General features: G+C 40.6%; 1 protein-coding gene across 1 annotated transcript; it reads right to left on the bottom strand.

Moving 5' to 3' along the window:
- Positions 1–218: 218 nt before the first annotated feature.
- Positions 219–12,890, bottom strand: TAT (tyrosine aminotransferase). The gene is made up of 12 exons (XM_036748925.1): positions 12,786–12,890; positions 11,852–12,098; positions 11,521–11,625; positions 9,850–9,917; positions 7,434–7,592; positions 6,149–6,287; positions 5,513–5,565; positions 4,846–4,998; positions 3,746–3,874; positions 3,257–3,340; positions 2,164–2,262; positions 219–1,437 (listed from the first exon to the last, which is right to left on the bottom strand). The coding sequence occupies exons 2-12, from the start codon at positions 12,084–12,086 to the stop codon at positions 1,297–1,299; spliced, it is 1,365 nt and encodes a 454-aa protein (XP_036604820.1). The 5' UTR covers positions 12,087–12,098; positions 12,786–12,890; the 3' UTR covers positions 219–1,296.
- Between the last annotated feature and the right edge of the window lie 2,505 nt (positions 12,891–15,395).

Here is a 15,395-nt window from a genome sequence, read left to right as displayed (position 1 = left end):
AAAGTATTACTATAGGAACTGTATAACTCATATTTTGACAGCATTTTATATAAGATCTAATTTGACTTGAAGTTATGAAAGAATCGATGGAATTATAAAATTGGATGTTCCTCAAGGATTCCTGACTGTGTATAAAGTAAGTGGTGACCTCACTAGAACTCTGGAGAGTAGAGAATATCTTTGTCTCCTTAACAGAGAAAAATCACACCACAGGGCTGTAGACTTTGTAAAATTTATTTTAAAAAAACCAATAATTTATATCCTTTGCAAAACAAATGGTTTGGTCAGTATAAATGCTCTTTACCTAATATATTAAAAGATAATATAATATATAATATAATAAATCAACATGAGAGTTACACTAAAAGTGATTCCATGACAGGTCAGACCAGACCAGAATGGCACAATAACTCCTCGAAAGGTCTTTTCTGGCATAAAAGTTTACTCCCCCCCACTTTAAGAAAATCCAATATATAAAAATATAGACACAAAGCAGATAAATTAGAGAGTTATTATTTGCATTACAAAAGAACTCTTCATGTTATAAAAATGATTCCTCTCATGGCTGCTTTAAAAAGCTAACTCCACAAATACATTGAAAATACAATCGCCAAAAATTTGATCCAAATCCAATTTTTTTCAGTAACATCTATTGCATAATGTGAGGTACATCTAGAGTCAGTGAGGTGGTAACTGAATTCGGATCTAGAACTAATTTGAGTATGTAGGGTCCACAGTGTGAGAACATGAGAGGGACAAAAGTTCCTTTGACCTTCTGTTTCCATCCTTCTTTCCCATTAGATTGGAAGCTCCTTGAGAACAAGAATTTTCTTTTGCCTCTTTTTGTATCCCCAAAGCTTAGCATAGTGCCTGGTATATAGTAGGTGCTTAATAAATGTTTATTTACTGATTCTCGTTTGACTGAATGATTTCTTTGCTCTTCTTTTTCTCCCTTTTTGTATGGTGCTTTCTTGGTAAGCCAGAGATTCTATTAACTGGGTTAGATCTTTACTAGTGTGTTACACAGAGTAAAAAAGAAGGGAATCTAATGGTGGGGAGAGACTAAAAACTAGGGGAGTGAATCACATTACTACAACTTTAGCAGAATTTATGGAGGCAGAGTGTTTTCAGTTGGCACTAGGAAACAACAAAAGTTCTAAAGAGTTGGGGTGGAGGTGGGATGCTTTTGTTGTGGCCCCTCTCCCAGTAGAGGGCATCCAATTCCATGGGCAACAGAAGGGCACTGCCCAGCCTGGCCCCAGAAGGTACACACTGTATGGGGCAAGGAAGATGGGCCTATTTGTCACACTCTTCCTGGGCTCCTTCAACACTTTGGTAGTGCTTCTCACAGAACTCTTGGATCCGGCTGCAGGCCTCCAACATCATCACTTTAGGGACTGTGATAACCACTCGGAAAAAATTGGGGTATTCAAAGCACTGCCAGGAAAAAAAATAAAGATGTATCTTAGCTTTGGAAAATCTGAACCTGGGACAAAACTACGCCTAAGGTAGTCTAACCCTAAGTTACAAAAGTCTTTGACTTAATTTTAGATGTTTGGGAATAAGGTTGCTGTTGTTTGTCTTTTGTTCTTGAAGAGGACCGTGACATCAAGAAGATGATGCCATGACTTGCAAATGAATTGGATTTCAGTGAGAGAGGGCTGTGTAAAGCCATCAGCCTCACTTTTTCCTCCAGAGCCATCTGGGTCCAGTGACAAGATATGGATCAGGACAACTACAGATGGCCTCTTTTAGAATAAGGAACCATTCCGTGAAGGGCCCAGTGGAAAGTTTGGATCTTAATCTAAAGGAAGGAATATGGCTTCCTTTCACTCCTAAAGCAAAGAATCTAGTCAGTTAACATGCATTTATTAAGCATTTATTGTGTGCAAGGCACTAAGCTAAGCATTTGGGATACAGATCAAGACAAGAAGGCTTTGCTCTCAAGAAACTCACGTCATGGTTAATAGATCAAAGTCAGACCCAGTCTTCAGGTCTGTGTGGGTTGAAGAGGGGTGAGGAGAGGTCCTTTGAGATCCCGAGAGATATACTTTTGAGTCCAACCAAATGACAAGGAGTTTAGGGAGTTAAGTCAGGAAGGTCCTGGGGCCATCAAGACCTTTCAGCAACACGAGACTATTCTGATGGAGACAAGATACTCACCTTTCCTGGGAGACAGACAACAGATTGCTCTGTAATTAACCTCTCACTGAATTCGACATCATTTTCAAATTCTGGGAAATGTTCCATCTCAATTCCAACCTACATCCGTAGCAGGAAGGAGGAGACACAAGTGAAAAGTCTTTTCCAGTTATAAGGAAGAGTGAAGAGGTTTAGCATAGCCCCCAGAAAATGTCCAATTTAACCATTTTCTGATAATAGCTAATATTTCTGTAGCACTTTAAGGTTCACAAAGGGCTTTAAGAAGATAACCCCTGTCCCAAAGCCCATTGGTATGGTACTTTCCCCTTATTGATGGAGATGAATGACTGACCTTGGGTGAGGGGTAGGGTAAGAGTTCATTTCTCAGTCAGTCCCTGCTTTGGGGACTTTTCAGACAGGAGTTCCCCTTTAGGAGTCTCCTCCCCTCACCCATAAAATTATTCACATCACTGCGTCCATCTCCACCAATCAGGAGAGAGCCGCATCCCAATGGGTTTGGGATAGGGGTTACACAATTACGTTTTCATTTTATCTTCATGACAACACTGGTGTTATTATTATCTTTCTCATTTTATGAATGAGGAAACCAAGGTAAGCAGACATTGAGTGACATGTAAAAGGGGTGGGCATTGGGGAGGAATCTTAACAGAAATCCTGAAGCTATATCAAGGGACCATTAAGACTGATGCATTCTTTTAGTGATGGAAGGGCTAGTAGAAGAAGAACAAGGATAAAGTTATTATAAGAAGGATTATTATAAAGGTGTAAAGATCAAAAGTTGTCTTTGAACTTGATGAAAAGTTCAGTTCTACCTACTAACTAGTAACTACTGGAGCTGAAATCACTCCAGCCACTGACATAATAGCCCTTCTTTTTCTTAATCAAGTCTTGAATAAATCAAATTGCACTTTGGCATGCATAGAAAAGAAGGCGTGTCTGCTCCATGGGGATGATTCTAACCACTGATTAATCCTCTCCCTACTAAGACAGAAGTGAAGACATTTAAAGAGGGAGTGTTTCTAATCTATCTGACTCCCCTTCTGATCCAGGAGGTATCATAGATTGATCCAGTGCTTGCTGGAGACATGCTTACCATGAGGTACATGGCCCCAGAAGGCTGGATGGGCCGAAGTCCAGGAATAGCAGCCAAGGCTCCATAGCAAAGGTCAGCATTTGACTGTAAGAGACAGGACAGAAGCAAAGATCACCAAGGAGAATCAAGCCATTCCAATGAGCGCCATTTTGAGGGCCTAGACCCCACAGTTGCTTGCTTATGAAAGCAGTCAACAGGGCAAAGATGATATTCATTCCCCCTTTGGATGGAATGAATGGGCTTGCCAAGGGCCCAGAAAATTATTCACATTGCTGTGTTCATCTTGACCAAAATGGATGAAGGAAAAGTAAAAGAGCACAGCCTAGACTCAGCCACCTTAATGCAGTCCTGACCCTCCCGGGATTAATTATATTGACTACTGGCAGGACCACAGATAAGACGAGGTCATTCCCAGGGTTCTATATAAGCTTTCCCTTATATGGATAGCTCCCTTTCTCCAAAGACAGGAGACTTCTGAGCCACCCTTACCTTGAGAAAGCTGAGGGTATTGTGGTAGAATTCTTGAGGCGTTCTTCTCATGATGCTTTTCAGTGCTCCCTGGACAATGGTACAAGGTCCCAGGATCCTCTGAGTCAGCTTCACCAGCCCATCTCGTATCTTAAACATTCCAGGAAGCACAGTCAGTACCTCCGAAATTACACCTATCTAGGGTGTGTATGTGTGTACACACGCACACACACACACATACATATATACACACATGCATCTACACATGTATGGTATATATCTAGAATATATCATGAGTTCTCAAGTCCTTGCCTTTCATTCTTCCATTTTAAGGAATGTACCCAGGACATCATGTCTTCATTCCTCTCTGGGGTCCACTCCTGATCTCCAGAATTTACCACCATGCCCCTGTCCCCTATCAGCTTCCTTCTTTGTGTTGTCTTCCCCCATTAGAATGTAAGCTCCTTGAGGACAGGGCTGTTTTCTGCTTGGACTTGGATTTCCAGCACTTAGCGCAGTGACTGGAATAGTAAGCACTTAATAGATGCTTCTTGACTTGGCTCGACTCAGTCCCAAAGTGGCAGAAGAATAAGACCTCCTCACTCACCCAAGCAAAGGGAAATTGAGTTTGGGGTAGGAAGTGGGGATGACAGTTGCTTTTCTTTATTTAATATCTTCCTCAGATACCCTGAGCCTCAGTGTCACAGAGTCATCATAGTACCTACAGTACTCAGTACTCACAGTACTCAGACTCACAGAGATCATAGATTAAGAGCTGGTAGGTAATTTTTTTATAGAAGAAACTGAGACCCAGAGAGGTCTGAAGTCACAGAGATCATAAGTGGTGAGGTGGGGATCTCAACCAGTACCTCTGATTCCAAATCTAGCATGCTTTCCATTGTATGTATTTTTGTTACCAGTGCCAAAAAATTGGTTCAAAAAATCCCAAATCTATCTTCCCACAGTTGCATGTGCAAGACAAGGGATACATACATACATATGTGTATATGTGTATGTGTATATATATATATTATATATAGACATATATGAATATATTTGTGTGCATGTGTGTTGGAAGAAGCGATGTGATTTCCACTGAACAAGAGATCTGCTGCCCTTACCTCATTACCAAAGATGTCCCTTCTGTCATGGATCAGAATCCAGCCCAGTCTCCAGCCTGGTACCAACCAACGCTTAGCTAGCCCGCCACAGGATAAGATGGGCACATTGGTGCTGAGGGAGGCCAAGGGCTCATATTTACAATCTGAAAACACCTGAAGAGGAAGAAGGCTCATGATATTTCTTGTCTGCTCTTTCAGGGATCTCTCCCCCTTTCTACAGCTAGGATGGGCCCTCAGATATATGTTATCTTCTTGACTCTTCCACCCATATTCAAAAGCTAAGGAATGATTGGGATCTCAAGGAGATTGGGGACTGATATTGATTCTAGGTGGGTTTAGCCTCTGGCTGCTTCAAAGGAGATAGGCTAAAGATGGCTGGCCTGGATATCGGGAAGGAGGTTTGTAAAGAAAGGAAGATGACCCAAGCCCAATAATACAGAACCGCCTCCATATTGAATCTGTGTGAGAGAAATGAATACTAGCAAGGCATGCTGTTGTGGCAGAATACTCAGGAAATTTGTCGAAAGGAGTACCACAAAGATTGGAGACAATGACATACAAGAAAATTACTCAGGGGTGACTTTTGTTTGCCTTCCAAAAGGTGCAATCTAAAGGTGGTAATTCCTTAGGGTAGAAACCCAGAGTGAGTCTTTTGCCCAGCGCTCACCATGTCTCCATAGATCTCATCAGCCAAGATGGGAACACACTGTCTTGCAGCCACTAAAGAAAGGAGAAACATACTTGGATCACTTCTTTGCCCTGGGATCCCTCAGGATTCAAGTATTCAATCAAGCCTGCATTATATCATATTTTCCCTATATTACCTTGTTATTTTTCTCAAGCCATCGCATATACATATGTGTCATTTTCCCAAATGAGATTATAAACTCATTGACATGTTGAAATATATCCTCTAATTCTTTTTTTTAAAATTTCATCTAGTACAGGCACCTACTCTATCAACTTTTTAAAAATCCATTAACTAAACCTATTTATCTCAGAAAATAAGAAAGGAGGAATAAAATTCCTTCACCTTGTGCCTTCCTTCTGTGTGTGTAAATATGTATATATGTATGTATATGTATACTATACACATATGTACGTGTGTGTGTGTGTGTGTGTGTATCCTGCTGGGTCCATCACATTTCCTCCTACCAACTCACCACTCTATTTGCCTCCATCCTGGCCCTAGAAGATAATCTTGTCCCTTGCTTTTGAGCCTAGGCAGGGAGACCTCTACTTTATTCCACATGCAGGGGAAGTCTTTGACAGATCTGAGCCAAGACCAAAGAAGTCATCTTACCAGACAGGATTTTCTGGAGATGGCTTTTGCTGAACACTGAACCACAGGGGTTTGATGGGTTGTTGACAATAAGACACGCTGTTTTCTCATCAATCAATGATTCCAAATGCTTCAGGTCAATTTCCCAAGACTTTTCTGGCTGAAGAGGAAGGAAAGATTGCAATAAGATCTGAGAACTCCTTGCAGACTTGGCTGTTTTTCATTTTGTCTTTGTATTCCTAGTATAATATCTTGCCTATGATGGATTCTTGATAAATACTTTTTGGATTGAATTTAATTGGAACTTTTGCATAATAATTTTATATTATAATTAATATATTTAATTATACCAATAATTTACTTATTATATATTATAATGATAATTAATATAATATTTAACTTAAATGATAAAACATATTTATAGTTTTGGCTACCTACATCAGGACCTTTCACCTCTGAAATATGAGCAAACATACTCATATCTGAGTCAATATGTCTGGAGGTTATGAACACATGCATGCTTTGTGAAGGGACAGAGATGGTAGAGTGGAGTTAGAAGGCCCAAGTCTGAATTCTAGATTTATTAGCTGTACGGCCTCCATGAAGGAATTGGACGACATAATCTCTAAGGTCCCTTTCCTCCGTAACATCCTATGAAATCCTAGAAGTTCAGGGGGAGACAGAATCAACCAACAAGCATTTATTAAGCATTTGCTATGCACCAGACGCTGTACTAGAAGTGAGGATATAAAGCAATGAGGATATAAAGAAAGGCAAAAGCAGGGGAAGAAAATGTACAAACAACTATGAATATGCAAACTGTATACAGTGTGTGTGTGTGGGGTGGGGGGTAACCCACTGAAAGAAACAGAATTAGAACGATGGAAAGGATGAAAAAGGAAGAGATATCTGGGGACAAAAATCAGAGAGAAGGAAGAAAAGCCCCAAGCAGCCTAAGGAGGCAGAACAAAATTCTAAGAGTCTTGAAAGAAACTAAGCTAACAGAGAGTGGAAAAAAGTTGATGTTAGCTACTAGACAATAATAGATCCCTAAATTTGCACATATCAATGAGAACATGGGGGCCCCTGTGGCTGAGCTTAGGAATCAATCGACAAATGCTTAGTTAAGAATACGGAGCTCTGAGCATCTTATATATAAAGCACTAATATATGTCATAGGCAATTCTATATAAAATAAGCAGTCATATATTAGAAGGCAGAATGGGCTGGCTCTGTTCTATTCCTAAAATAAAGAAAACCTCCCTAAAGTGTCTTCTTTCCAAGGTTCCCCCAAAAGATCACTCACCAACAAGTTATAAAGTTTGACCTCAATCCCCATGGATTCAGCCAGAGTCTTATAGAGAGAGAAGCCAGGTCTGGGAATCAGGATGTTCTGTCCTGGATTGGCCAACACAGCTAAGGCAAGTTCAATGGCCTGGCTACAGCCGCTTGTCAGAATGACATCCTGAAGAGAACACAGGGGTTAATTACAGCGGCGATTCCTGGATAACAGAAATCTGAGAACAGGCAGGAATTCAAGAGTCAACTTCACAAAAATGAGCGAGTTGGGAAGAAGGAGAAAGAATTCTAGGCAGTGGTAGGCTAACTCAAATTTGCATGGCATTTTAACATTTGTACTTTCTTCACAGCAACCTTCAAGGTGGGTATTATCAGTGTTATTATCCTTAATTTGTAGATAAGAAAAGTGAACTTCAGAGAGAATAAGTGGTTTAGCCTCCATCATCCACAGAGCTGGGATTCAAATACGGGTCTGTGACTCCCAGTCTTTATTTCACCACATTGCCTTTCATGAAAACAGTATTGACTATGCTGAGCTAAAACCAGAAGATTAATAGGTTTTATGCATACGTATGTGAATATTGTGATATATATGTATATATACATATGTATATGTATATATGTGTGTATGTACGTAACTTTATTAGAAAGTTGGTCATGCCTCAGCTAGCCACCACGTAAAAATGCAACCCTGTTGTTGGAGTTGGGAAAAATTCTCAACTGATAGTGTCCTTGGACTTTCTCCCTGGATTATTCGCTCCTGGCTAGAGATATGATATAGATGGCAGAGGGAGGCCTTCTCTCTTAGGAAATACCAACCAAAAATATCAGAGGGTGGGTGGGGGGTGCAGTTAGCCCCAATCTTGGCATAGTTGTCAATTCAATATGCAACTGAAGTCAAGAGATCTTAACCATGTAACTGCATCAAAACTCTGTTTTCCCTACCTTCAGCAATCATTAAGACTATAGACAATTATAAGCGCTAATGATAACTATGAGTCGAGATGTCAAGGACTTGTAATTCACCAGTTTGGGAACTTCCTTCACCAGTATAGATCATATACTCTCTATAACTTACAGTCTTTGGTCTATCCATCTAATTTATAATCTATAAATAAGTCTCTGAGACTGAGGCTCTGGCGACTTGCCTGTAGTCAACCAGCCCATGTCAGAAACAGGATCTGAACTCAAATCTAGCATGATTAAGCATTAACCATGATGATTAGACAATATCTTATTTTAGTGGGTTTTTTTTTCCAAAGTACTTTCACACTTTCTCTAGCATTGGGTGGCCTCCATCCATTAAAAGAGTCAAAACAAGATAAGGAAAAGAGCAATAGATTTAGTCAGAAGGTCCAACTCCATCCCTTAGCAGCTCCATGATCCTAGGCAAATTACTTAACCTCTCTGAGCCTCTTCAGCAAAACAGAAATAAAGATTCTTATGCTACCTTTCTTCCTTACAGAATAGTGAAGAATGTGTTTTGCAAACTTTAAAGCCCTAAAGAAATACAAATTGCTATTATCATTAATCTGATTAAAAAGAAATCCAGGGCAGCTCTGAAGCTAATTACAAGGCTCACACCAATTTGTCAGCAGTGTCCTGCTCTTTGTGACCCCATTTGGGATTTTCTTGGCAGAGATACTGAAGTGGTTTGCCATTTCCTACTCCAGCTCATTTACAAATGAGGAAACTGAGGCAAATCAGGGTTAAGTGACTTGCCCAGGGTCACACAACTAGTAAGCGTGGCCACATTTGAACTCGGGAGGATGAGTCTTCCTGGCTCTAGGCCTAGCACTCTGTGCACTATGGCGCCACCTCGCTGCCTATGTCAGGAGGTACCTAAAGAGAACAAGACTATTCTGAATTCTGCGCAATGATGGGCTAACAGTCATTATTAAAAACCTTTGTAAATTGTGGTCCTTTAACCTTTATATCTGATGACTAAGCTCCTCCTACCCCATATTGTATATTTTTCTATTTCACAGTAGATATCCTGCAAGTACCAAAAGAAAAAATAAACTTCATAAAATTTAATACATTTCATCATGACTTGGAGCCAGGAAGACTTGAATTCAAATCCAGCCTAGCTGTATGAGCCTGGAAAAGTCACTTCACCCCCTGTCAGCCTCAGTGTCCCCATCTGTCAAATGGGAATGATAATTGCACCCACCTCCCAGGGTCGTTGTGAGGATCTAATTCTCGAGATGACATATGTAGGCAGCCTCAAAGTGCTAGCTAGCTGTCAAAATCCCTAGAGATGCTCAAGAACAAGGACAATCAGCCTTCTCTTTATTTCTTAAGCCATCTACTTGACTTTCATGATCTGGAGCTAGAAAAGGCGGGATTTGCCCTAAATGAAATCTCAGGATGAGCTCCCAGCTTCATTTCACTCTATGCGGTGGAACTGTGATCTTTGTTACCTTTGCCTCCAGGGGGGCCTCTGGACAGTGGTAATAGGAGGCGATTTCCTCCCGGCTAGCCAGATAGCCTGGAAATAGAAGGAGAGATCAGTGAGTAGGGCGATTTCCTTCCTGAACCTGCCCAGGACTTGGGTATTAGAAAACAGATGGTGCAAATCCTGCTTCAGATACTTCCTAGCCATGGACCCTGGTCAAATCATTTAAATTTCTCTGTGCCTTAATCTCATCTGTAAAGTGGGGATAATAATAGCCCAGAGCACATATTGTATGATTTTGTGCCTAAAGAAACCAACTTAGATCCCAAACTATGTAACCTGGAGATGAGGTTCCAATAAATCATTTTTTAAAAAATTGGTCTCTCTTAGGTCTCGTTGTCTTCTCCTCAGTACTATACCCTTTCCCCAAGGACCAAAACCAGGACTATCTTGATGGCCATTGGGATTTGGCCTAGGTACCAACTTCTACTAGGCAATCTGGAATCTCCCGTTATTGGTACTATTGTTAACCTTCCCTTCATTCTAGACCTCTTCTTCAGCACACTGAAACCTGATTTTCTCCTGAATGCACATTCTTCAGGGATGGATGCTCTTTCATAAAACCTTGACACACAGAGCCAAGGAGAGGAGTTGGCAGACTGCTGGTTCCCCTAGTTTCACTTTCAGACCTTCCCTAAGTTACCATCACTCAGCAACCACCTCTCTTCATTTCAGGTTGACTCCGCCCTGCCCAGGTCCTTGCTGCCATCATGGGTAGTTACTCTCCCTCCTCCACAATAAAATCATCCTTACAGGCTTTTCCACTTGAACTCCTACCTCCTTCTTTAACTCCCTTGCTTTCCTACTTCTTCAACCTCCCCAACTCCCAGGACTTCTATTCCAGCCAGTCCCAACCATTGCCAGGAGTGGTTAAGGAGTCTCAAGACTCCCTTTGCCTCATTCACATGAATTTGCCCCAGGCACCAGAACACCTAGTTATGGCTCTGGCTAGGACCACAATTAAATAAGAATCTTAAGACAGGAAGAAGTACTGGGAGGACACAAAAGGAGTTATTTTCATGGGATCAGCAAAATCTATTCCCGAAGCCTAGGGTGGGTGAATGAGAAAAGGGAAGGGAGGGAGGAAATTAGCAAAGGGGTAGTTCCAACCAGACAAATAAACCTCAGAATCAGCAATGATATGAAAATAAACTTATCTGAGAATTGTAACACAGCAGTTGGTGGTATGTTGTGTGAGGCCTGAAAGAAGTACCAGGTGTTCTTCAAAGACGGGTCTAAGATATCAATTTACCTTTATAATTTACAGTTAATTCCCCTAAGCAGGAGTTCTTAATCTGGGAGTTCCCAAACTTGGTTTTTAAAAAATATTTTAAGAACTATATTTCGTAAAGTTGGTTTCCTTCGTATTGCTATATATTTTGCTTTATGCATTTAGGAACATTATTTTGAGGAAGGACCCATAGACTTCACCAGACTCCCAAAGGAGTCCTCAACACAAAATTAAGAACTCTTTCTCAAGAACCTTCTCCCCAGATCCTTATGCTTATTTCATTTTAGTCTCTGAATACCAAGACAGAAACAGAGAGCAGAATGAAGTCTAGAAAAATTTCAAAGATGGAAAAAAGCATTAGGAAGCACTAATCTAAACGATATTAGCAAAGTGGAGGAAACTTACCAATTGATGGAGCATAACCATTATACTTTCCCGAGTCTAAGGCATCCTTCATGGCCTGAGTAACTTCAGAATCAGTAGGGAGGTTTCCAAATACAGTTGGATCTCCTTTTTAGAGGAAGAAGGAAAAAAACGATGATAAGATTAATAATATTCCATAATCAGTGAACAAGACAGAAACACTTTTCTCCCTCTAGGTCCCTCCACCCAACAAGAGATCTGAACTTTCACCTCCATTTTTATTCATTTTTTTACCCCTGATAATCAATGAAATAAACTTAGTAAATGGGAAGTTGAGTTCCCCTTTCCTTGTAAGTGATGGTCTAATACTCACCTATTGACAAAGAGATCATGGTTTTATTGGGATTTGGTTCCACTTTCATGCTATCTACAATGGCTCTGATGGGATTGAAAGTTTTCTTGGACATGTCAGAGGCCCTCACTGCCCATCTAGCCTTCTTGCCTTTCATTTTTCCTAAGACTGTATTTCTTCCATTGATGTTTACGTGGACATCCAGGACTGTGGAAAGATCACGATTGCCATTCATCTGGATCGTGTAAGAGTCCATTGCTAAGTACGCCTTTGGAGAGAGAAAAAAAAAATCCCATGAATATTAAAATACAGGAAAGTCCCTTTATTTTGCGTGTTTACACTAACATGAAGTCAGTTTCCTGATGGCTTTTCTTCCAAGCTCATTACTTTCTCCTCAACCTGCTTTTGGTTCTCACTGAAAACAGATTCCACATGAATAAGAAAGTTGTAAGACATCTCAAGTGGGAGGGAGATCCAAGGTGTTTTATTTTTTAAAAGCATTTTGAAAGGCATATTCCCAATGACAGGAAATATTCAGAGATGAGCAGCTGGTGGCAGCAAGTTAGCCTCAGTTGGGGCAAAAACCCGCCCCGAAGTGTTAGAGGGAAGGTACTTCTTTGAACATTCACCAAAGTGGCAGGAAAATTTCCCTCCTAAGTTTCTGCTCCCAGTTGACTTGCTGATGAACTGGAACAAAAATAAATAGTTACAGGTCTTCAGGCTCCCAATATATGCTCTGTCCCTTGAATGTACTGCCAAAGCAAGGGAGATTCTCCCTAAAGAAAGCTAGACTGGTTCCTGGCCAAGTCAAGAATGTGTTATAAGACTATTAAGAGCTAGATATTAAGAGTTATTAAGAATTAGATATTTCCTGTTGTGGAAAAAGAGACAATATAAAAGTGACTGAAGCAGCATCTCCTGAAATGTAAACAATGCCAAAAACTGGGATTTTTACCTTTTGAGAAATGGAATTGAAACCCTAAATTGATGGAATGGATCTGAAAGTTTGCTTCTTTCTCTCTTGTCAAGTTGCAGTGATCAATTCAGAAGCAAATCACGATTGTTGAAATAGTCCCTATGAATGGGTGTTGGCCTTGAAAACCTTTCACAATTGGTTGAGGGTGAAGTCTCTGTAATACTCCTCCTCCAGTGCCCTGTCAGGGATTTGTTTGAACTTCAAACTACTGGAATCCTCTGAGTGAACTCTTTGTAGGAGATGGAGGGGGTGGGAGAGGAACAGAGGATTGGTAAGAGTTGCTAGACTTCTCCTTAGGTACTTCATGGGCAACTGAGACAAGGTGGGACTTAAGGTAGACCCCTTCTCCTCCCTGCCCAAACATCCCTGAGAGACAGGTATTATAAAGAGAAGTCTTTTTTTCTCAATCCAATACTCAAATTATTCTCTTTCTTGGGTGACTGCTAGGTTGGTTGTTGAACTGAGATGTCTGGTATGACCTAGAGAAATCTTCATAAGGATCATTCACCAGAGAGCTGAAATTTCTTCCAAGCACCTAAAAAATGACCAATTATTTAAGGGTTAAAAGAGAAGGCTTGCTTATCTCCTGGCAGAGATCCCATCTTTATGTTTATTTTTTGAGAGATCCTGCAATGTGTTTGCCTATTGACCTGCAGTTTAAATGAGTTACATTATCTAACTCACAAAATGCTGAAGAAGAATTGGGAGACTCTTCTTGATTTCCCACCCCTAGCTCTTAGAGCCATATACTGTATAGATTGAGTTCCTTTTTTTGGTGCCTCCCTTCCCCCAAATGTAAAATGCATTGGAAAATACTTTACTTAAAGAAGGAAGAGAATGAGTTCGATAAGGTACTTAGATCAAGGTGGTTCTTCACCTGGGATCGATCCATGAACTTGGTTTTTAAAATTTTTGATAACCGTATTTAAATAGAATTATTCTCCTTTCTAAACATATGTATTTAGTTTTATTTATTTAAAAACATGATTCTGAGAATGGATCTCCACAGGATTCGCCAGATTACCCAAAGGGGCCCAGACACCCACACAAAAGGTTAAGAATCCCTGGCTTGGAGAGAAAATACTCAGATAAGTGAAAAGTCTACAGCCCTGATGAAGCACTAGCCTGTGATAGTTACTTAGGTGGTACATGGTAGTTGTCATGAAATATTTGAGAGACCATTACACGGAAGAGGGATTAAACTTGTTCTATTTGGTCTCTGAGGGCAGAACAAGAAGCCCTGGGCAGGAGTTGCAAAAAGGCAAATGTTAGGCTTCATGCAAAGAAAAGCTTCCTAATAATTCTAGTGACCCCAGAGGGGGACAGGCTGTCTCAAGAGTTAGTGGATTCCTTCCCTGTGATTCTGATTCATTCAAATATCATCCAAAAATAAAGCATAAGTGTCCCAGCTTCTCCCTGAACGTTCCAAACATTAGCCAACCATGCCACCCTTAATGTAGGTAAATTCTAAACTGTGAGACCAAAGCAATTGACTGAAAAAAGAATAAAAAGAAACCGAACTGGTCTTTAGGTAGACAGAAGTCAAAATATTTATTTGGGTGAATCTAAAGTTGTTGGTTGGTGTTACTAAAGTCAATCAATCAACAAGCATTTATTAAGTGACTACAATGTACCAGGCACTGAGCTAGCCCCAAACCTGTATATGGATACCAGCCTATTGGCATGCTATAGCCTACTCTTTGCATAAGGTCCATGACAGCCCGAAACGCTAATTGCCTACAGAAGATGTTGGCCTTGTCTGGGAAGATTAGAATGGGACCATTCCCATTAGAACAATTGCAAAGTAATAGAATAATTGCTGCTGACCAGTTTTCTCCGGTAAAACCTAATGGCCTCACTCTGGTTTACAGAGATCAAAGAGCAAACAGTCTCGACACAGGATTTTGACGATATGTCCTGCAAACAGAGGTTGACGCAGGACTGGCAGTGGTGTGGATGAGGGCAGTGGCCACTGCATCAGACGGGTCATCACACCTGACACTCCCTAACTTCTGTTCCAACTAAGAAGGAAAAACAGATAAAACAAACAAGTCTGTGCTAGCACCTCTTCCCTCTTATCTGCCCCACCAAAGAGCTGATAGAGAAAGTGATGATATTGGGATGTTCATCCTTCCATTCTTACTTGATTGCCAACACCAAGTAAACCTTAGTTAACCATCCAGGAGTCCTCACTCAAGTGAACACCTGTCATAGATGTCTTTAAGCCGCCTGTTGCACCTGCTTCTAGGGAAACACCCACCCCAGAATTTCTGCAACTACAGCCTTTCCTCAGAGACTGCCTTCTGTCTACACTGTCTATAGCTACTATGTATATAGTCATTTGCAGTCTTTCCCATTAGACTACAAGCTCCTTGAGGGTAAGGAAGGGGATTTTTTACCTCCCTTTGCATTCCCTTTGCTGACACAGTGCTTGGCACGTATGGATTCATAAATCACTGTTTACTGGCCGATTAAATATTCATTCCTGTTTTTCCTGTCGAAATGTGTCAGAAATTTCAGAATCTAAGAAAAATGTACATGTTATAAAAAAAATTGAAAGCCACAAAAATGAAGAATGATAGACTGAAG

This window comes from Trichosurus vulpecula, chromosome 3, assembly GCF_011100635.1.
Source record: "Trichosurus vulpecula isolate mTriVul1 chromosome 3, mTriVul1.pri, whole genome shotgun sequence".
Taxonomy (NCBI): Eukaryota; Metazoa; Chordata; class Mammalia; order Diprotodontia; family Phalangeridae; genus Trichosurus; species Trichosurus vulpecula.
This window is presented reverse-complemented; position numbering and strand designations above follow the sequence as displayed.

Bases quoted from the DNA above. Each gene is read 5' to 3' on its own strand.
- TAT (XM_036748925.1), bottom strand. From the start codon at position 12,086: ATGGACTCTTACACGATCCAGATGAATGGCAATCGTGATCTTTCCACA. The intron at 9,918-11,520 runs GTAAGTTTCCTC...TTCTATTTCCAG, and splicing joins TGGTTATGCTCCATCAATTG to GCTATCTGGCTAGCCGGGAG. The intron at 3,341-3,745 runs GTAAGGGTGGCT...TGTCTCTTACAG, and splicing joins ATACCCTCAGCTTTCTCAAG to TCAAATGCTGACCTTTGCTA.